This window comes from Belonocnema kinseyi, chromosome 7 (genome assembly GCF_010883055.1).
Source record: "Belonocnema kinseyi isolate 2016_QV_RU_SX_M_011 chromosome 7, B_treatae_v1, whole genome shotgun sequence".
Taxonomy (NCBI): domain Eukaryota; kingdom Metazoa; phylum Arthropoda; class Insecta; order Hymenoptera; family Cynipidae; genus Belonocnema; species Belonocnema kinseyi.
The window spans coordinates 78,728,394-78,752,415 of record NC_046663.1 but is presented as its reverse complement, the minus strand read 5'-3'; the positions used below and the strand labels follow the sequence as shown (position 1 = coordinate 78,752,415).

Here is a 24,022-nt window from a genome sequence, read left to right as displayed (position 1 = left end):
TTGTATTCTAAGCTGCTCTGAAACATGTATCATTTCAATAAATGTATATCATTACAATTCATAATATGCATAAAAATTTAATCATACTAATTCTTATTTCCTTGTTTTTATAATTTTTTAATTTTTAATGTTTTTTACGATTAAATAGAAACTACTGCGCATCTGCATCGGGTCTAATACAGGAACCTATATAGGGTCCTATATAGGAGCCTCTGTCCTCTTTCGTCTTTTTTTCTGTACTTTTTCCAAAAAGTTAATTTTTGCATTTTTTATCATATGTTTTACGATCAAAAGAAAATCTACTCGTCCTATCGAAAAATGATTAATAATAAATTTATAGATCTTTTTAGGCGAACAACTTTTGTCTGGTAATTAAGTTCATACCTTGTGTCGTTTTTTCAAACAAATTTAATATTTTTATTTTAAATGTTATTTTTACGATTAAAGCAAAAACTACGTATCCTATTAAAAATTATAGCTCTTTTATGGATGAACAATTTTTGTGTCATTTTTTTTCGTAGCTTATATCGAAAAGTAATTCATTATAAATTTGTAGTTCTTTCCAGGGCGCGCAATTTGAGCTTTTTCATTTTTTTCGTATCTTGCATAGTTTGGCCAAAAAATGGAATTTTTGAATTTTTCATTTTTTTTGGTACGATCAAATTTGGAATGTTCAACTTTTCGACGATTTTGAAAATGCTCTAACTGACAATTTTCTTTTTATAGAAAAAAGTCAAAAGGATAAATTGTTTAAGTTTTGAAGTACTATGAACAACCGTGTATAGAATTTTTACATCTTGAAAAAATGTGGTTTCATATTTTTTTTCTACGATCAAATTTTAAATGTCCAACTTTTTGCCCAAATTGAAAAAGTTATCATAATCTTGTAGGGCTTTCAAAAAACAACGTTTTTCTTCTCCAGATTTTTTTTCGTATCGTGCGTTGTTTGGCCTAAATTGTTCATTCTAGTTTGTTTTTTTTTGCATTTTGAAAATGCTATAACTCTAGTAATTTTTGATTTTTCGAAAAAAGTCATTAGAATAAATTGTTAATTTTTTTGATTACTATGAATAACTGTGCAGAGAATTTTTGAATTTTTAAATAAGTGGTCTCAAAAATATTCAAAATGTGCCCACTTTTCGAATTTTCATCTAAAATGGCTGACTAACGAACTTGACCTTTAGTTTAGGACACTAAACGAGTGTACTAAAGGGCAATCTAATAGATTACTTTTTTCAAAAGTTATCGTGTTCACAGACAGACAGACACATTCATAAAAACCTGTTTTTCGGATTCAGGGGTCTCAAAACGTGGACATTTGACAAAAACTGGTGGGGGGGGGAGGTCAAATTTTAAACAAATCTAATACCTTCTCTGATGAGAATGTTAAAAACATTAAAAAGGTTATAACTTTCTATTATACACATTAAATATTGAAGATTCATCAACTTCAAACATTTAAAATTGAAGAATTTTCAATGTAAGTCTTCAAAATTGAACTATAAAAAAGCATTCAAGCTTACGTACCGTTAAAATATTAATGTTGAAAATTGAATAATTTGCAATTCTAGATTTAAAAATGCAAGTGTTTCTAATTCTTCAAAATTGAACAATCCATAAAACATTCCTCAAAATTCTCAGGATTTTAAAAATTGACTACACGTATAGTGCATCCTTAATTCGAAAATGCATGACATGCGCTAATACTTGGCATACATATCGAAAAGGGTAATTTGATACAGAGGAAGGAAGCATGTTACATATCGCGGTCCACCGATCGGGAGTAATTGCGCCGCGGCTACTGTCATTATTCGAGGCTGGGCTTCCGTCTTCAGTCCTTGAAGAGGTCTATTAATTCACCTACCCATTAACGTATCAAGTTTACCTCGACTCTGATCGATCACGAAGGAACGAATGACGTTCGACGTTCGACGTTCGATTTCGCGAAGTATTTTACATTCTGAGCTCGCGTGCGACCTAAAGTAAACGGATGCTTGCCTCGTCCTTCGAAGGACGAAGACCTATCTCTGTGGCTATGCGAAGGAAGAGGGCTGCGTGATCACGCCATTTCCGTCGTCCTTTTTTACTCTTTTTTCCATCGTTAGCTTAAAGTTTAGACTTTAGACGTCTGGCGTCTGGATGTTACGTAAAGATTCGAGTAACAGAGAGTGAGGCATGGGAGTGTGGGTGGCATTCAGTAGAGGTGAGTTGTTTGGCTGGGTGAGGGGGGGGGGCAATGGAAGAGATGGTATGTTATGGTATGGTATGGTGGAAAGGTAAAAGGACGTCGGAAATGGTAAAACGGAGCGATACAAGGAGACAATCCGAGAGAAAGAGAGAGAGAGAGAGAGAATGAGATGACTTTGGCACGGTGGTTGGGGATGGCTGGATGGTAAAATGGTTGGAAAATGGAAACTCGGGGGATTGGGGGTTAGTGGAGGCGCCAAGGGTGGCTGGCAAAGGAATAATCGTGGATGAGTGAAGAGTGCACGAATTGACCGATTCCTTTCCTCCTCATTCAGCATCTCTTTTCTTCTTGTTTGTTTGCCTTTCTCTGTGCCTTTGTCTCCACTTGCGATGATTAGCAACCTCCACTCTCCAGGGCATTGAATTCCGGATAGCTGTCAGTGGGCGAGAAGTGTAGACACAATTTTGAGATGGATTCTTATTTCTGCTTTTGACTCTTATTCACCCTGAGATAAATTTTTTTTTAGTTATAATTTTTATCAAACACTAATCAAGTATCGGAAAACTTTCGGTTACTATTTTTTATTGAACGATAACCAAGTATTAACTATTTTGCTAGTATTAAAAAAAGGACATTAAGGCTACTATTTTCATAAACTGCTCGCTAATGCAATTATTTTTCCACTTTGCTTTTAAATTTTTTTCGCATTTCTTCAGTGATTGACTAAAATAACATATCTGCTATCTTAAAAAATGAAATTTCAAAATATTTCAAGATTTTTTTGATTTCTAAATATGTAAAAAAATTGTAAGTCATTTCAAAAGATTTCAAAAATTTCGTAGGAATTTAAAGTTTTAAGAATATTTTTAAATATTCCTACGAATTTCAGATATTTTACAGATTTCCAGAAGTTTCAAGAGATTTCAAAAGGTTTCATGTAATTTCAGAGTATTTCAAAGGTTTAAAAATTTATTAAAAAATTTAAGATACATTAAAAATACACGACTCTATATACATTGAAAATACACGACTGTATATACATTGAAAATACACGACTGTATAATATCTTCAAGGCCATAGGATTTAAAAAATTACAAAGTATGAACGGTTTAAATTATTTTAGGATACTTTACAATATTCTAAGAAATTTCGAGGGAATTCTAAGAATTTCAAGGGATTCTATGGCGTCTCAAAAGATTTCAAAGATTAAGGCCATGTGGCGAGTAGGTCACGTGACCAGATTCCTGCGTTACCGAAACTTTGATTATTTCCTAACTGATGTTCACATGAAGCGTCACATCGAGTTGAAAATTTGGGATAATAAATAAGAAGCACTAAGAAAGTTGGGTATGGTCCTAAATTTCTATAATTATGAAAAAAGTTCTTTTTTTTTGTAAATGTTTTTGTTGCTTTCTTCATAATTATACAAATTTAGGACCAGACCCACCTTTCTTAGTGCTTCTTATTTAGTATCCCAAATTTTCAACTCGATGTGATGCTTCGTGTGAAAATAAGTTAGGAAATAAAAAAAGTGTTTGTATAGTAATCTGGTCACGTGACATTTTCATCACATGGCCTTAAGAAAATTTTAAAGAATATTTTTAAATATTCCAAGAAGTTTATCGAGATTAGAACAATGTTAAAAGTTTTCAAAGAATTTCTTAAGATTTCAGAAAATTCAAAGGATTTGAAAGAATTATCCTGGATATTAATGACATTTTAAAGATTTCAAGGAATTACAATAGGTTTCTGGAGAATTGTACAGATTAAATAAAATTTCAAGGGAAGAAAGGAAATTTTTAAAAATATTTCTCTGGATTCTCACGGATTTCAGGGATTTGAGAGATTTCAAGGGGTTTGGCTAGATTCGAGAGATACATTGTTGTTCAAAAAAATAATAAGATTGAAAGACATTTCTACGCATTTTAAGGGATTTCAAAGGATTCAAAAGATTGGCTAGTTTTCCAGGCATTTCAGAGGATTTTCACAGGTTTCAGAGGTTTTGAAAGGATTTCAAAGCTTTTAGGTTATGTATGCTACTATTGACACTTACGAATTTCTCAAAAGAGTACGAGCCTGCTTTTAAGATTTCGCAAGTTCTAAATAAAAATGGTAAATTATCATACCGAGTTTATCAGGTAATCTCTAAATAATTTATCTTCGAAAATAGAAATAGTATGTAACTATTTAGATTATTTACATAAGATGATGCATCATGTCATACGAATTGTATAAGTTGATGTACAGCTTCATATACTTCCATTTTTCTCTTGAAATTACTGAATACTTTTCTTTTTATTTCCGTCTTACTTTTTATTTATGTATCTAAACAACTACCAGTGATAATTTTGGATGCTTTAGTATATTATCATTGACACTAATCTATCATGCGTTTCTAACAATTTGCAATCCTTCCCCTTTGTCATAAGCCAAAGCAATTCAATTCAGGCAAATTCTGTTGAGTTTATCTGTACGCTTTTCAATCAGTTCTCCTTCTTTTTCTGAAGCCTTAATTCATACCAATTCACTTCGATTTTCCCTATGCACATTCAAACGTTTCATTTAATCAATTTACCCTCGCTTCTGTTCGTTCGTTCTATGTTTTTTGAAACACTTGAAATATTCGTGCGTATCATTCAATTCTGTTTTAATTTTTATTTTTCTATTTCTACGTCCAATTCGTTTTCAAGTGCAGGGTGAACGTGAATCAGGGAAAACCTGAAAATCAGAAAAATGTCGGAGAATTTTATTTCTAAGGGGTCGTGCACATAACTCCCCTAAGCCTAAAGGAAAGTCAGGGATTTTAAACAAAAAAAGAACTTGCAAAAGTCAGGGAATTCTGATAAGAGTAACTGCCTAGAAATCGAAGCACAACTGTTAAGGAAAATAAATTTGAAATTGTTTTATTTCTTTTATAAAAGATTCTATCTTAAAAATGTTACAAGATTAATATTCTGTTAATTAAATATTAATGGTCAGGAGAAATGAAAAATTGGTCAGGGAAGAATTAGGGTATTTTGAAAGTAAAGTATTGCGGTCGCCTTGTTATAATATTCTTGTAAATAATTTATTTACCTTGTATTTCCTTTTTTATTTTCTTTGCAGTCGCAACCCCGTGAAGATTATATTTGTCGTTGGAATTTCAATATTTGGTTGAAAATTCAACAATTTTGTTAAAAAGTCATTTTTTTCGTTGAAAATTCACCGGCTTCGTTGAAAATTTGTCTTTTTAGATTGAAAATTCAGCTATTTTAGTAAAAAATTAACTTTCTTTTGACAATTGATATCTTGGTGTAGGAATCTCGTCTCATTTTTTGGTAAAATGTCAACTACTATATTTTTTTGTTGATAATTCATGTTTTTGTTGAAATTTTGTAATTCAGTAAATACTTTTTATTAATGATTTTCAGCGCATAAATGTTCATCACCAGCGGGAATAGAACTAGATTCTAAAACAACTTCCATTTTTTTTTTCGTACTGATCGAATGAAGCCATTTGAGATCCATTAATATCGAGATTAGTTCAGCGACGTTGTAAGATTCCCAGGCGTCTTTCCGTGTCAAGTGAAAAGAGAAAACCGACTGAGGCTTGCACGCTGATTATTCGATCAAGTTTCGTCTGCGATCGAAAGCGTTGTGGATTTAGGTTTTTAATATCTCTCCATGACGAGAATGTTTTCAATTGGCCTTTGACGCTCTTTTTAATTGCTGGTTTTCATTGCAAAGTGTTATGCATTTTGAGCAAAGAAATAGAATGCAAACCTAGTTTTGAACTTTATTATGTTTATTAGATTATTTATAATATTTTATCTCTAAGAGTCTATAATAATTCATGCTTGAGAAATGCAAATCTGAAGTTTAAAGATTTTTTTATTACTTCAGTCAGAATGTGCTTTCAACTCATTCATTCCCCCTTAAAAATTTGATTCAAGTTTTATCAGTAAAGGTTGCATATTGTACAACATTCTTTAAGAGAATCGTAACAGGTGGCATCACTGGTGCTAAAATGTCCCAAGTTTTCCTGCTTTTCTTTTCTTCGTCAAGCTCTTAAAAGATGTCGAGCTGGAGGAGTCTCCCAGTGCACATATGCTCACCTGTGTGTGCATTTTTGCAGCCACGTACTTAAAATATCGACGCATTTTCATTGTCAAATGAAACCTTTTAGAACATATTTTCAAAACAATTTTCGTAAGAATTCAGCTGTCCTTTGTATTTTAAATCTAAATTCTTTGGTACATCTATCATTATATAATATCAGGTTGTCTACCAGACCAAAAAATAGGGGAAAACGGAAATGACCTTGAATTTGATTCAGTGACCGGGATTTATCTTTCGAATTTACTAATATGCAAATTAAAAGTAGTATTTCATATTTTATTGCCCTAATTTATTATTCATATCATCCATTTTTTTCTGCGTGATTAATTTTATTACATTTTACTGCCATTTTTTTTCAAATTTCACGGATAAAATAAATGATTAAATAAATTAAAGTATGTAATTAATATGATTTTTTCAACGATCTATGTACTGAATACGAGGGAAAGCTAAATGGTGCTAAGTCTCGCCATTTCCCTTAGACTATTTCATGCATTTCGACTTTGGGATAGGCGATTTCCTACAAGAATTAGAATTTTTACTTTGGAACAGGCAATTTTGAAATCTTAAAAAATCGTTGAAATCATTCGAATCTTTTGAACTCTTTTAAACTGGCCAGGAATCAAGAGAATTTAAAAATATTCGCTGCATAAAAACCCTGAATATATTTTAATCCTGTGCAGAATTTTTGATCTGGCCCCGATCGGGACCAGATCAGTACCGATCCGGAATCCTGGTCGGGGCCAGATAGCGGATGAAACACACGCCCAGATCGTGGCCAGGTCGGGACACCCGATCGGTGCCCCTACGGTGCCCGATCGGTACACGATCAGTCTCAATATAATCCATTTGTGAATTGCACGAATGGAGATTTAATATAAGTAAATTCGAAACTATCGAATGGTCCTCTCCTTTCGAAGGCCACCTTAATATTTTGAATTTCCAATTAAGTTATTTTAATTTAAAATTAAATTACGACATGCACGAAAAGAAGAGGTTTCAGACTACAAAATTTAATTATACTTTTGAGAAACGTAAGATTATTGTAGATGGTATCAGTTTCGAGGAAAAGGTTAATTTTTTATGAAAAAAATGGATGATAACCAGATATATTTTAATTAACAATTTTAATTTCTTGAAACAAATTTTGTCTATAAAACTTCTTAACAAATTAGAAAAACTTTTTTCGCAAAAAGATTCCCTACAACTTGACATTTTCGAATGCTTCCAAAGAAAATCAGCGGGAAATAACCTATGATTTACGATTTATTAACATTTTACATTTTACTGTAAAGAAGTTCATTTTTCTGTCAATTGCATTACTTCTTGAGAAATTCGAGAAGGTGGTTGTAGATAATATTTTCGCCGAAAAATTGAGTTATCATTTATTCTATCGTTTTATTTTTTCAAGTCTGTTAAGAAGCAATATAGACCAAACAACTTTTAAACAAAAATTGAAAAGTTTTGTATTAAATATTTCTGGTTATTTTAAATATTATTTACAGAATATGCATTTAATTAATTTTTATTGTTAATTATTCATTTCGACCTAATGGACATTTTTATAAGTTAAATGTCATTTTTTGTAATAAAAAATAAAAATAACTTTGTTTAGCATTTTAAACTTCGCGCGAAACCAATTGGCATTTTGCATTTTGATTGTACTACTTGATTTTGACATTCATGTTATGAAAATTTGTCCTTAATGTATGTCTGTAATGAATTTATTATTAATACAGAATCAAAGTTTCAATAACAGAATCGATTGCATCACATATTTTATTCTCATAATCTAAAAACTTTACAATTTTGTGCATACTGCAATCCATTTCTTGTCAATTGATTTGATAATTCTAACTCTACATTAATTTAATGGTAAATATACTAATTTTACCCGAAACAATTTAATTAATTATTAATGTATTTGAGGTTAGGTTTCAATGAGCCCGCAGATTGTAATTACTTACTCTCATCTTCCTCGCGCAGGTTTCGAGGTATACTGGCTGGTGTTTGGTGCTTCCGAACACGCGGCTTACTCGCATTAGGCATTTTTAATCATTGATGTAATATTATAAACGAGTAGTATGTATACAAATTTCACTGCACTATCAGAAAACATCAAGCAGCACTAGTTCTGCGAGCGCATAGAGATGGCGTTTCAGTAGGAAATCGGTCTGGCCCGGTCGGTCCCATGTATGGCCCACAGAGTTCTACTGATCAGGGCCAGATCGGGAAATCTGATCAGGGCCAGATCGGTATTAAGTTTGAAATCGAGCGATTTCTGCACGCGATAGTATATATCTCAGTTTCTTTGTTAATTTTTTTTGAACAAGGTCTTTAATAACAAGATTTTATACCTTCCGAGCGATATGAAATATCTAGTTTGGTACAACTCCCACGTAGTTTTGTTTGCGTGATCTTGCCTATATGTATTTATTTCATAGTAGCTACACCCGGGCGCTTAATGCAAATTTCCCATGCATGAAGCGACGAGGCGAAATGCTAGAGTTGGCGGATAAAACGATGCCGGGCACGTACATTTTAAAATGGAAAGGAGGCGGTGCAAGAGACGATATGTTCACCCTTACGGAACGAAAGACACTCTCAACTTCCAACTTTTTTCACATTTGGAATCCCCATCTCTTCTTTCCACTTCCACGATTATTCTCCTTTATCATCGTCTAATTTCTCTCGTACATCGGCGAACTTATAAACATCAAGAACTTTCATTTGAAGAAGACTAATTATGCTCTTTTGCCTTTTTCGAAGAGTAAAAGTTAAGATATAAAATTGTAACGTAATTAAGTTTCAAACAAGATTAAGCGCCGTAGATAGTCGTGGTATAAAGAAGCGGAGATAAACGAATCGACAACGATCAGGATCAAATCATGTTACAATGTTTAATTAGTAATCACTATTCAGAGGTCGCAAGGTTGGTCCATACCCGCATACTAACAACATCGCGTCATCATCAGATCAACGTTTCAACATTCTTAACAAAATTTTATTTACAAAATATCATCTATTTTACAGGACCTTACATTTATATGTTTATATGTATGTATTATATGTATGTATGTAATATATTATATTTATATGTACAGGTTTGAGTATCGGGGAATTCAAAACTGGTCAGGGAATGTCAAGAAAATGTTACGGCTTCACTAAAATTTCATAAACTAAGGGAAAAAAATACTGATAAATTATGTTGATAAAATAAACGTGGAAGTTAAATTCAATTATATTTTTTAGGTCTTTTTTAGGCTGAAAATTAATTTATTTTGGTAGAAAAATCGTTTTTTTTTTTGCTTTAAATTTAAAAAATCTGTCGAAAATTAACATTTTTTTGTTAAAAATTCATATTATCGGTTGAAATTAGTTTTTTTGTTCAGAATATAATAATAATAATAATTTTTGGACAAAAAATCATCTTTTTGGTTGGAAAATCAACTATTGGGTTAAAAATTTAAAATGTCTAGGCCCGCGGAAAAAAATTGTGTTATGTGCGCCTAATTTCGGTGAACCTAGCATCCCTTTTCCAGCTACCCTGGGCTCACCGAATTTCGGTGAAACTACACGGAGAAAAATGGATGTTCAAATTTAGATGTTCAAAGGGTAAGATTGTAGCACCTAATACGCAGATATTCATGCCAAACTTTCAACATCTTTTTGAGATTTTAGGAGTAAAAATATTTTTATGTTAAACTGAAACACATTCAGATGTTTTAGGTTTATTGACTTAACACATTTAACAAAAGGTTTATAAATTTGAAATAAAATTTGAGTTTTAGTAACTTAAAATAGATAGGATATTTAATTCAGATTACAGATCATTCGTTCTCCGATTATTCATCATCGGTTTTATTTTGAATTAGAAATATTGAACATTACCTCAACTTGACTAAAGGCATCATCTGGTCGACATTTTATACCCTTTATCTGTTTTTCGTTCATGTACGAACATTAAAGTTTAATTTAAAATTCACAATGAAGTTATCAATTAATTCCTTAAATGACCATAAATAAGTAAACTCCTCAAATATTTACAGACGTAATTTGACATAACCATACATGTAATATCGCGGATTTTTCAGTTGAACATTTTGAATGTTAGAGGGTAACATTTCACTTTTTAAGATCTACAGATGCTAACTTCGAACATCTAGATTGTTGTCCTATAGTTAAGCATATAATATGTTAATCCTGAACATCTAGATTTTACTTTTGAACATCCAGTTTTCTCCGTGTATACACGAACTGTAAAATTATTTATGACTTTTGTCGCTAAAAGTCTTCAAAATAAATTTGAAAAAAAAAACGGTTGTTCTGCATTAACAGTACACTCAACTCGCGATATACAACCCCCGGGTTTTATGCTATTCCTAGAACTGATGGCCAAACAGCTCGAGGATCGCTGTGTCAGCGCGTTAGTTGCATCAGATTGCGTCAAGCACCCAAATCCATCAGCAATTATTCACGCGGCCCTGTCTGTTTACGTTTGGATTCCTCCGATTTAGGGTCAAGGTCAAATCAAGTCATGTCCGGAAATACTAGTTACGGGTATCGATATCGGAAGTTGAGTGTCTTAATCTTCCCAGGCGTAAGGTTGTTTCTATACATGAAAGAATAATTTATAACGGTCAGGGAAAAAGAAAAATTGATCAGGGAAAAATGAGGGAATATGGAAATTGGTATTTAGTAGCAACCCTAAAGTAGCTCCCTCTGTAGAATTATTGGTAAGACTAATGGTAATTAATTGATAAGAGTAATGATATGGTTCATGAGCACATCTTCCTTCATGGAAAATAAAATGATCGGTAAAGAGGATGTAGGGATTTAAAATCAGAAGCGAGAGTTGAAGAGCGTCACCTAACGTGAATTATACACCTTCGGTCCGACTCGCTAATGAAACGTTAATTAACGCTCCTGCCCGCTCGCACGAGCGCACCTGTCTGTCTACACACACACACCCACGCACACACGTGTGTGTGTGTGGCTTCAACCGAGCGCTTTGCTTTGAGCTTCGTGAAGACCTTGACTCGAGCGTGATTAATTTACCAGTGCTTGCCCGCCCAGTATTACCTTGCGATCAAACGTTACTCTCCGCTGTTTTCTACACTTTGCTGAACTACTCTGATCCAATGTAGTTCACTGATTCACTACACCCATTCAAATTTTCACGAGTAGCCAAATTTCATGACAGGATCGTTAATGACTTTTGTAAATTGCAAGCTCACTATATTGTTATGATATTAAACACATAATATCGGACTTGACACTCTCCTATTTCCCGATGCTCCCTTTTTTAAAGAATTTTCCCCCTGTTTCCAAGAGATTTCCCTTTTTCCCAGGCCTTTTCGTTGGCTACGAAAATTAGTATATTTCGACTGAAAATATTATAAATGTAAAGCTGTTCATATTGCATTCAATATGGCCAGGCCTAAAAATTATAATTACTATTAGGGGGAAATATTATGTGTAATTCTCATTTCGTTTATAAATTTTTTGTATGAAACAAATTGAAATTATACAGGTTTTTCCTACTATGTATAAACCACATATAAGTTTTTTCGCCTGATTAATTTTATTTTAATAATTTATTCTCCTATTTTCGTGAAAAGTCGGGCTATTCTCCACTCCATTTTGAGAGCATTTTGGGCTGTGAAGTCTGTAATATTTATATTATATTTTTCCATCAGTTATAAAGGTAAAAAGTATTTTTTTCTCAATATTCAGATAAATTTCAAACATCAAACAATAAAAATTTTCTGAGGAGAGCATCTTCTCAAGACTGTCTGTAGACCTATCACAGTTTTCTTACTCTTTCATAAAAATTCTCTTTGACCCAAGTTAGCATCCGATATCCTTTGATCGTAAAGAGGCCAGGGTTGGGAGATGAAAAAGAAGACTGGGGACAGAAGGAAAAAAAGTTCCTCAGATCCGAAAGAACTACGTGGCGGGGTTAACGACTAATGACCGAGTAAGGAGGGGAATAGAAAACTGGGGGACTAGAAGTTAATGGTTGCCAGTAATCGGTAAATTGGGATCAACTGTTGCTAAATAAATTTTCTACTAGTAGAGACTTTTCAATCATGAACGTACCTTTGGGATCGGATATATCGCAAGAGAGCGCGGTGAGGAAGAACGAGAGAGGGGGGGGGGGGGGAGAGAATTGTGGTGGAACCTGTGGGTGTGAGAGGAGAGAGGATGAATTGTGTACGTGCTGCAACTCACGCGACCTCAAGCGAGACATCCACCTGCTTAGGTAAAATTTTTCTGCGGTTTTTTCACTTGTGTACCCTTCTCTGTACCTATGCATGTGCAGACCTACTTCAACAGCGGAAATCCGTTTACTTCACACACAGTAACGCCACGCCTGACTATGATACATTCGAAGTCACTTTACGAATTCACGCGTCACATTCTACATTAGGATTTTGTATACGTTCCTTATGGAAAGGATCCTTACTAAATTGAATATTATTTTCTGAATTACGTTCTTTCAGCAAGTGTTGTTTAAGGAAATAAGAATGACCACTGCACCGGGAAACGAGGCAATGACAGTTAATTCATTTTTTCACTGGGAGTGTAAATTTATGCACATACAGATCGTGCTTTCCCTAAAAGTGGTTTATTCTTAGGGAAAAGGTTTTCGTATAAATTTCCAATTATCGAGATGAACACAGGATTTATTAACTCAAAATAAGTAATCGATTGATCTTACATCCTTGGAAGTTCTTTTTATACTAACTTCGTCTCGCGGGTCACCAGACCTCGAATGACGAAATATTTGAAATACGTCGTTCAGCTTATACATGCTCCCCCCGTTGAGAGAGTAAGCGATCAACCCTCATTTTCACAAACATGTTCGTAGATAGGAAGAATACCAATTTTTTTAACAGGTCTTTTCAGAAAATTATTAACAGTCTTTAATGTTACACTTCGAACAATACCATCGTTTCCAAGATGCAGCTGATGAATTCTTGCCAATGGTCATTGCATACAAGGAAGATTATCGTCCTTTATAACAACAACCATACCTTCTTTCGGATTTACAGTATTAACATTCCATTTTTGACGTATAGTTAATACGTTTAATTATTTTATGCTCCATCTTTTCCAAAAATCTTGTCGAATTTTAGAAATTAATTACCATGCAGACAAACGATTTGATGGAAGAGGCTGAAAATCAGGTTCAGGTAAACTAGTCATTGAATCACCGATTAAAAAGTGTGCTGGTGTCAAAGCAGATAGATCGTTTACGTCTGAAGAAATAGGAATAATTGGCCTCAAATTCAAAATTGATTCGATTTCAATAGAGAGCGTGTTAAATTCTTCGAATGTGAGAAGAGCATTTGAAGCAACTCGTTTGCAATGATGCTTATAAGATTTCACGCCCGCCTCCCATAGTCCATCAAAATGAGGGGAGGAGGGTGGAATGAAATGAAAATCAATGCTGTCGTTGTTAGCAAAAACAAAAACGTTATCTTTGAATTCTTTCGATTTGAGAAGAACGTATAACTCATTTAGTTCGTTTCTTGCACCTTGAAAATTAGTAGCGTTGTCACAATATATTGACTCAAGTTTACCGCGGCGCGCAGTGAAACGCCTCAATGCGTCCAAAAAACCTTCGGTACTCAAGTCGCTTACTACTTCAATGTGAATTGCCTTTATAGCCATGCAAACGAAAACAGCCACGTAGACTTTAAGTTTCTTCTGATTCCGATATTTGCGTTCTCTAATATAAAATGGTCCACAATAATCGATGCCTGTCCGATTAAAGGGTCTTGTTGTAGTTACGCGAGCGTTAGGCAAATTACTCATCTTATACTTGGCTAATCTGGGTTTGGCACGGAAACAGACGACGCATTTTCTAACGACTTTTTTAATTTGATTTCGTCCATCTATAGGCCAGTACTTTTGACGCATACCATATAAAGTAGTCTGTACACCTGCGTGATAGTGTGTGGAATGGTACCTTGTAATTATAAGATCAGTAATTAAACTTGATTTTGGCAATATAACAGGATGTCGTTTGTCAAAAAAGATGTTAGCATTTTTTAAACGCCCGCCGACTCGTAATAAGCCTTCTTCGCCTATAAACGGATCTAGATTATAAATTCGACTTTTCTTGCTTAATGATTTTCCTTCCGCTAATTTCTCGATTTCTTTACTGAAAAAAGATTTTTGTACAAGTCGAAGTATCACCGCTTCGGCGTGATTTAATTCTACTGTTTTTAAATTATTCGCAATTACTCGTTTCAATTTCATAAATGAAGAAAATTTCTCAAGAAAATTGATTTCAACGTTAGTTTTTAAACAGTTAATTTTTTTGTTCCAGGTAATATACCTTCATAAGTTACCTTGAATCCGGATTTTGGCCAAAATTCCTTATCTTAAATTAGCCAATCAGGACCATTAAAGCATAATTTACTTTTTATGAAATTGTGAGGTAATTGTCTCCGTGATAATTCGTCCGCAGGATTATCATTCGATCTAATGTGTCGTCATTGATTGATATCGGTTTTGTTTTGTATTTCTGAGACCCGATTTAATTCAAAAGTTTTTAATACATTTGGCTGCTTGTGTAACCAATGCAAAACAATCTCTGAATCGGTCCAGAAAGTTACCGTCTCGTAAACGGTGGACAAGGAATTTTTAACCTTTTCGTATAAATTAGTCAATAATAAAGCACCGCATAATTCTAATCTAGGTATGGAAAGCTTTTTTAAAGGAGCTCCGCGAGACTTAGAGCATAAAAGAACGCATTCTGGGGAAAAAGATATCATTCACAGATTCTAATTGATCGCAAAATTTAACCCAATTAGAATGCTCTTGCATTATCAATTTAGCGTATAAAATTATCGGACCAAGAAGACCTAAAGGATCAAATAATTTAGCTATTTCTGAAAGAATATTTCTTTTGGTTATTGTTTTATGGAAGTTAAAACCTTCGAAGAGATGCAAGAAAGAATCTTCTCTAGCCTTCCAAAATATTTGAAGACCAATGACGCAGATTAAGATCAGCGCGACTCAAAAGATTAATCATCTGGTTGCAAATTTCTCGTGCCTCTGTACGCGTAGAAGCGCCGGTAATTAAATTATCCACCTACATTTTTTTTCAAAAACTGCCGCTATTGGAAAAGCATGACCTTCGTCATCAGCCAACTGATGTAGACATCGAATAGCCAAAAAAGCTGCTGGGGCAAAACTAAACGTCACAGTATTCAAGCAACATTCTTTTGTCTGATTGTTTTTATGCCACAGAATTTTCTGGTATTTACGGTCTTCTTCGCGAATTAGAAATTGGCGATACCGAATCCCGAAGTAGGGCCTAACATAAACAAATGATATAGTTCGACGAAAAGGCATGGAGAAACATATACCAATACAAAAAATACGTGAACATAAAACATAGCCCACTTTTGAGCTGGTAGAAAAATGACAAAATATTTGAAATACATTATTCAGCTTAAACAGGGAGTTTTCCTAATTTTTAGAAGAACAATCTATCACGTAAATCCCCGAGATATTCTTTATCTGAAGTGGGCACTGAAAACAATTTCGTAGGGTAATTGTAGTTCTCAATTGTTTACAGCGTTTTTATCTCCAGATAAATTATATCTTGGGATTTACTGTAATCCAATCACTTGAATTATCATTTTCATATCACCTGATTACGTGGTAATAATATTGATAAATGATGAAAAAGTTGAGAATGTATTATATACCAAATTAAAGAGTGTGAAACATTTATTTCAATAAAAAAATTTAAATCCCCATATTAAAAACCCATTTTTTAATTTTTTAATTCAAAAATAGCTAGAAGGTAATAAACATGCTAATTATAAAAATTATTTTTAATATTGTTACTGATAAAAAATACTACAGAACGAAGAATTGATGCCTTTCAAATATTTGAAATTAATGTCTTGCGATTTTCCTGAATCTTATGGAAAATTTTCGAAGATTCTAGACCATCTAAGAAGAAAGTTGTTTCATTTATTTCAAAAAACATTCTGAAAGAAGAAAAAACAATTCCATATTTTCATGACATGGAAAAAATTAGTTTTTTAAAAAGATGCTTGTCTTGTCCGCTTATGGATAAGCGAAATTCGTTAAAGTCTAACGTTTATCAGACAGTTAATTACTTAACCGACTAGTTATTCTGGTGCTCTAACAGAATTCATTCAACCAGTTCGTGGTCGCAACTAAGAATTGGCTGAGCATAGTTTACAGTAATTCTTTTATTTATTTATTGTCTTTCTGTATCCTCCACTACATTCCTTTAAAAAAAATTGCAGTCTCTATAAATGTAATTATCTGTATATTCAGAAATATGTCACATAGCGTGGTCTGAAATTTCATATATTGAAGCAGGGTGATAACAAACTTGGGTTTCAGGATGGAATGTAATTTACATTTAAATCACTTCGCCTGAAAAGAACAGTGGTGATAGTTTTAGAAAAAGATGAAAGAGAAAATCTCAGTTTATTACATAATTAGAATTTAATTATTATAAATTATAACATCAAAAATTGTTACACTATTTTTTTAGTGAGAGAGAGCGAAAGATCATCATTCGACATTTCTAAATTCTTTCAATATACTTCTTACATGCGTGAAGTATTTTGTTTCGTATTCATCAAAATTTATGGAATATCCAGATGCCGCGGAGCAAAATCGATGTGTATCATACTCGAGTCTATGGGTCACTCCGTCACAGCATTATTTGTTAGAGGTTTCTCACTACATATGAATTCCCAGCAAAACTTCAATGTGATTGATTACTTTAAAATTACATGATTTCTGTTTCCACGGAGAGAAAAAAAGACGAATCCTTGAATACGATCATCGAAGCGATAAAAGCTCCTCTACTTTATTGATCATCCAGTTTATAGTATGATTGAACGGTATGTGACTCTTGATATGTCGTTAAAGCCTTCGATTTTTTTCAGGGTCAATATGATTTGACCTTCAAGTTTCGAAAACCAGTTTTTCATAATTCCTAAAAGATCTTGGAACCTGATGTGATTACCATACTTGCATTTGTTTTCGAGTACTTGACAAATGTTTGAGATAAAGATTCTAGCAAAAAGTCTCTTATGAGCTAGCTTTCAGGAAAATATAATTTATTTGATCAACCTTTGGTAGCTAGAGGAGAAAGAAATTCTAAAAATGTCATGACCGTCTCGCAGTACGCATAAAAAGACAGAACAGAGTCAAAGGTACTCATATAGGTAGACGAGCAATGGGAATCTTTCGAGGCAAAACGAGGAAGATGAAGGGATTTTTTCTTCCTCTCTATTTCACCGCGAGTCTGGCAAAGATCAAGCGTTTCTGCTTTTTGCGAGGTTTGCAGTAAGAATCTCCGACTTGCGATGGTCCAAGTGTTTTGCTAGAGAGATACTCTCTCGTACTTTCAAACGTTCATATTATTCACCGTCGCTTGCCAATTGCCAAACGGATAGTATTTCTTTGTTTACAATTTTGCTTTTCCTGGCCAGTTTTCTGGTTACAGATGGCAGAAAAAGAACTAAAAAGTTTTGATAACAATCTTTCTTTATCAAATTTTTGTTAGTTGTAGTAATTTCATTTAAGGAATTAAACTTAATCTTTTATTGATTTAAATATATCTGGTCATAAATTATCGATGTTTTGCACATCTAGTTTGGAATTTGTTAAATAGCTCAATTTTCAAACATTGATTAATTAGGATTTACCCTCTGTGAGGTGAAGTGAATCAGAAAAATGCAGCATACTTTTATGCTTATAATATTCCAAAGTCAAGACATGCAAGTTAGAACTGATCGTAAGTACCTAAAGAATAGTTTGTCAATGTTGTTCAAGGTTAGAAAAGAAGGGAAGACCATGACCTAATCGCCTTCTCTTTAGTCGTACTATTTGCTGCTTCTGTCTTTCTTTCCTCCTATTGTTGTGAACGAGTGTCAGATATCGACACAGACATTGCTTGTTTCCAGGCTAAGTAATATCAAAATCGTTGGTAATATATTCAGCTACAAATCGAATTTTGTACAAAGCAAAGAATACCCTTGGAGAAACAGATTGAGATTTTTTATATCTTTTGTTATAATTTGTTTCAAATCCTACAATCTATATGATCTCATGAACGCTGTGACGATGATTTAGTTATTGAGCTTGGCAGACGACCTAGAGCATAAGTTCACTTGCCAAGTCTTCTTCTATAAGCCATCGTTTTCTGACATTTTTAATAAAAGGTCACAATTCAATTTGTGGAGCATGTTACATTTCTCTCAAGGCAGACATTACTTTGTTTTGCTTTTGTTTTTATTTATTATGGTACTTTGGTCATGTATTGAATTTACTCTTTAATCTTCTTGCTTTTTACTAGTTCCGTTACGTGAACTGCACACTGCGTTTCTCTAATTATACACTTTATCTTCATCAACTTCCCTCTTCTTTGCCTTTGTCCATTTTTAGAAAGAAAGAAAAGCACTAACATTTACTGGTTACTATGACTGAGATTTGAGCTATCAAGAATGATAACGATCAAATCACTATACTTTTTCCCGGCTACCGTAATTATGTGAAAAATATATGGGACTTATATCTTTTTCTCTCGAGTGAAATCTAAATGCTGGTAATTAAGCAGAATTAATATGTTTGGCTTCTATCGAAAACCTGAATATTTTGTTGATTTTTTCTGTATAGTTTTTCTCCAAGAACTAAATTTAGTTATTCTTTTTAATGTATGAATTACTAAATAAGAACCTCAACCGTAAAAGTTCATAAGTCTTAAAGTAAAAACATCGACATTGACCCGTCAAGCAGTCTGACCCATAATGACACCTTTTCCAAGTATACCCTCTTGCTCTCGAGCCATTTTGCACTTAATTAATTATCAAGCTCATCGCACCCTTCTACCTTGGCGTCCTCCATCCTTCCCACCTGAAACGTTTATCAAGTCGGAAGAGCTCTTTAAGAAGTAAATTTGCATTGAGTGTTCTTCTCGCCCTACTCGTATAGACATTAGACACACGTTTCTGATTTGCAAGACCAGTTCTGTTTCTAAGATGGGAATGTTTGTGTTTCAGGTGAATCCGGATGCCCACGACCGAACCACTCAGCAGATCCAGTCGAAATTGGGCAACTACGCGGCGGTGAGGCCCTTGCTTGATGGGGATCCTAGGAGGCTGATCGGAATCGATGGAGTACCAGCGAGTCCGGCCCCGAACTCGACGCACCAGCCGGCACCGAGGTTACCCGGCCAATCCGCATCGAGTACGAGGAGTTCACCTTCGTCACAGGAGTTCAAGAAACCCGGAGGGCCTAGGTCGAGTTCCAACTCCTCGAGTCACGCATCGGCGCAACGCGGCGGATTTGTGAAACCTGCTGATGGGAAACCACCTTACGGAGGAAGAGGCGGCTATCCTGGTCAACCAGTCAAGCATGGAGGCAATAGCAACGATCACCGAAGCCATGGTTTGCTTCCGGCAAAAGGTCCTCCGCCACAAAACTCGGCCGGAAGCAACTCAGCAATCAGCAGTCTCAGTAGTAGTACCGGCAGCTCCAGCAGCAGCAGCAACAGACTGCACAATACCGGCAGTCGATTGCCAAGAGTACCCCTGGACAATGTGAGTATCGATTTTGCATAGAGGTTCTATAGTCTAGAATCTAGATTCTACGTCTACATCCATTTAGATTATACATACATCGAAAACTGAGAGAATAGAGAGAATAGAGAGAGGGTGTACAACACAAAATCAGGGGCGAAACGAGGCAGGTCGGAGGGGTCTTATGATTGCGTGATGGTGACGACTGTAACGCTAACGCAGAAGACGATAACATTATGTCATCGTTTTCAGAATATGTAAGCCTGCGGCGCACGACCCCTTGTCTTCAAAGCTTGTTGAAAATGGAGAACGAGGTGTCGGGAACTGTAATCTTAGTCGAGTTGGGCTCAAATAATGACTTCATACACGTGATATCCGAATGACTTATTTAACGAGAGTTTAGCCAATTTACTTATGAAAATGGGTTTTAGGCACATGTTGTTTTAAATTATGGCTTAAATTTTGATAATAGCAATATGGAAGTATATGTTACTAAACAACGTACAATATCAGGGGGGGGGGGTCGATCAACCGATTCCAATTTCAGTTTTGTTGTATTTCAATGATTTAAAAATTCTTTCTTTGTAACGTTTAAATGATGTTTTTTATTGTCCACCGGATAGATGAAAAGTTCATGTGATAAAGAAACTATAACAATTCACGTTATAGCGTGTATTTATTATTACTCATAAAACTCGCATGAATCTGCTCATTATCCTCCCGATCATGCATACATTAAAGAATTAATTTGCCCTCTAATATTAATTCGCGCATGCCGCAGTAAAATTTTTCAAATGTGTTAGCATTATTGTACTCATTTAAATATGTAATCCCGTTCGCATTCTCACCCGGTTTATGTGGGAATCGACAATTAATTTTCACCCGATGTGTTTCACAATTATTTTCATTTCTGCTACATAAATTGAATATTTATTCAACGCATAGATAAATTTTTAACATTTACAACATCTAAACAATAAATCTTCGTTTATCTAAGATTATGTCCTTTGATGAAGTAATTTAGCCGTCAACATTTTGCACATAATGTAAATGAACTGTTTTATAAATCAGTAAAGGATAATGAGCAGAATTTATAAAAAAGTTTTCATTAGGTTTTCTAACTAATCTGCACCATAGAGATTTGTGAAAAATTGCTTGCACTACTTTTTTATATATACTCTTGCCCATAAAAATCAGAATTTTGATATTATAATGGCACTTTTTATAAAGTACGGCATATATAAAACACGTAAATCATGTGGGAACAACTATGAAATAGAAAACCTTTTTATAATTCCATTCATACTTTTTGCATAAGCATAAGTTAGTGAAATGGTTTGCCTCGTTTCGTCCCTCGTTTCATGAAAGGCACTTCAGGTACGAAATTGATTTCGACCAAACCGCCCGCTGTTCCCCACTACCCAAATTTACAGACCGGATGAAATAGGATAGGAAAACGAGATAGAGAGAGATAAAGAATTCTATCTCGATTAATAAAAGCGCTACATCCTGGTCCTTCTGTTCTCCCGTTTCCCTTTTCGTTTTTCACTCCTTTCTATAACATCTGCCAATTCTGATTGCTACCTGTTTCTTTTCCAGATTCTCCGCTTTCCCATTTTACTTATCCTTGTCTTTCCCAGCCCCTGGATACACTTTGGTGCGGTTGAGGTTTCATAGATGAAGCCGATGAAGAGAATAACTACCCACGTAGTTATTGAAGATTGAAATAAGAGAGTTACGTCCTCTCAATAAGCACACATAAATCCTCTTGGGTTTTTTTTTTCGATCAGTCGATTAGCTTAATTTCATGTTCCATTCCAATTTAATGATACCTTACGAGTATTCAGAATTGTGGTTTCACTCTCAATTGCTGGTTATGCGTATTGATCTTTTAACTCGTGATTCGGATCAACCTCGGATCAACTACTAATTTTCTAGAGATCTTTTTAAAATGCTTCCGTGATCTGATTCATTATTAGAGTTAATATTTATTATCGAGAATCTGTTCCTCAGGGTGGCCGCAGGTCAGGGAAAACAGGGAAATATGGGAAATTCAGGAAATTTAGTTGGCCGGGGAAAGTCAGACATTTAAAAAAGAATGTAAAAGTCATGGCATTTCTGTAAGAATTACTCTAACTGTCAAGTATAATCTAGGCTGAGTTTACTGATTATACTCCTGATCATGCTTGCATGAAAGAATTAATGTACTTTCATATTAATTTATATTCATTTTCGAGACTGTTCCTCTAGGTGGTCGTAGGAGGTCAGGGCAAATTCAGGAAAATTTGAAGGCCAAGGAAAGTCAGGGATGTTGAAAAAAATCTTGCAAAAGTTAAGGAATTTCTATAAAAGTATTTTAAAATATTCCAAGGAATCTTCAGTTAATTTTAGTAACATATCAGATTTTAAAGGTTCCAAGAGGTTTTATAATATTTCCGAGGATTTCATTGGTTATAACAGATCCAGAGGATTTTAAAAAGTTTTTGTTTAATAGCCTTTCTTGAATTCTTCGGCATTTTACCAAATCCTACTGAATTTCCCTAAATTTGTCTAAATTTAATTCTAACTTACACCTGTTTTTAATTTTATCAAATTCTTTTCATTCCCCTTAAATTGCTTTAAATTTACTCCAATTTTACTGAAATCAATTGAATTTTGTGATGTTTTCCCAAGCCATTTGAATGCGCTTAATTTTAAATTAAATTATTTTTAAGTCTTAAGAATTTAGCCTGAATTAAAAAAAAATGCACATGCAATCCTGATAAATTTCAGTGCATTCTTTTGAATTATTTTAAACTCAAAAGAACATCAGTCACATTATTATTGTACATTATCCATTTTTACATTCTCATCATTTATGATTGAGAAAGTATTAGAATTGTCGGAAATTTGACATCACAATTTTTCAACGGATTTCCACGTTTCGAGACCCCTTGAATCCGAAAATCAGGTTTTCATGATGGCGTCTGTCTGTCTGTCCGTCCGTCCGTCCGTCGTAAACACGATAACTCTCAAAAAAATGAACGAATCAAATCCATCTTTGGCACACTTTTTCTAGGTCCTAAAAGAAAGGACGAGTTCGTTAACCAGCCATTTTTGATAAAAATTCAAAAAGTGAGCGCATTTTGAAAATTTTTGAGACCACTTTTTTCTCAATTTTAAAATTCTATGTACGGATCTTTATAGTATTGAAAAGAGCAAACAATTTATCCTTATGACTTTTTTCGATAAAACGAAAATTCTCAGAGTTATCGCGCTTTCCAAATTTTTTTAATCAACCGAAAATCAAAATTTGGAGCCGAAAAACGCACGATATAAAAAAAAGTCAAGAGAAGAAAAACATTTCTTTTTGAAATCCCTACAAGATTATCATAAATAATTTTTGGATTTTCTTCAAAAATCGAAAATTCAAATTTTGATTGCACAAAAAATAATGGAAAATAAAAAATTCCATTTTGTGGACTAACTATGTAGGATACAAAAAAAGATGAATTAACAAAAATGGTTATCACAAAAAAGATCTACAATTTCGTTAAGAATCACTTCTTGATAGGACGCGTACTTTTTGTTTTATTCGTGAAAAATAACGTTGAAAAAAGTAAAATAAAAAAAAATGTGTGGAAAAACGACGAAAGTTACGAGAAAAAAAATTCAGCAAAACCGGTTTACAAATGTATGTCGGAAATCGAGCGCGCAGCGCGAGTGTTACGATGAGAATGTGTAACTCAAAGCCTACAGAGCTTTGAGAAACTTAATCTTTGACTATACTTAATTAAGTAGCCAATTGAGAATGTGAAGACGCATATAAATACTGCCATCTAAAAGAGATCTTTTTGATAAAGTTTTTTCCAAGCATTCCAAATGCAAAGAATAAATATCCGAGCGCGAAGCGCGAGATGCAACCGTCGCGCGCCCTAGGCGCGCTCAAACTTACGAGCGCAGCGAGCCGCGCGCTTAGCGCCCGATGAGAATTTGCCCGCAATGCGGGCAGATTTTTTAGGTTAGAAATGAGTCACTTTTGGTCACTTTCTGTTTAAAAGGGTAAATTTTTTCAAGTAAATTTGGCTTTTGGCAGCCTAGAGAATAATAAATTAAGAAATGTGTACACAATTATAATTTTAGTCGTTAAATATTAATGGAT

General features: G+C 34.1%; 1 protein-coding gene across 8 annotated transcripts in view; it reads left to right on the top strand.

Moving 5' to 3' along the window:
- The window catches only part of LOC117177056 (AF4/FMR2 family member 4-like), a 376,982-nt gene that overhangs the window by 250,220 nt on the left and 102,740 nt on the right, over positions 1-24,022 (top strand). For all 8 annotated transcript variants that reach the window (XM_033367529.1, XM_033367526.1, XM_033367525.1 and 5 more), the window contains one exon: positions 19,363-19,902. In XM_033367529.1, coding sequence (XP_033223420.1) covers positions 19,363-19,902 — 540 coding nt within the window. The remainder of the gene's footprint in view (positions 1-19,362; positions 19,903-24,022) is intronic.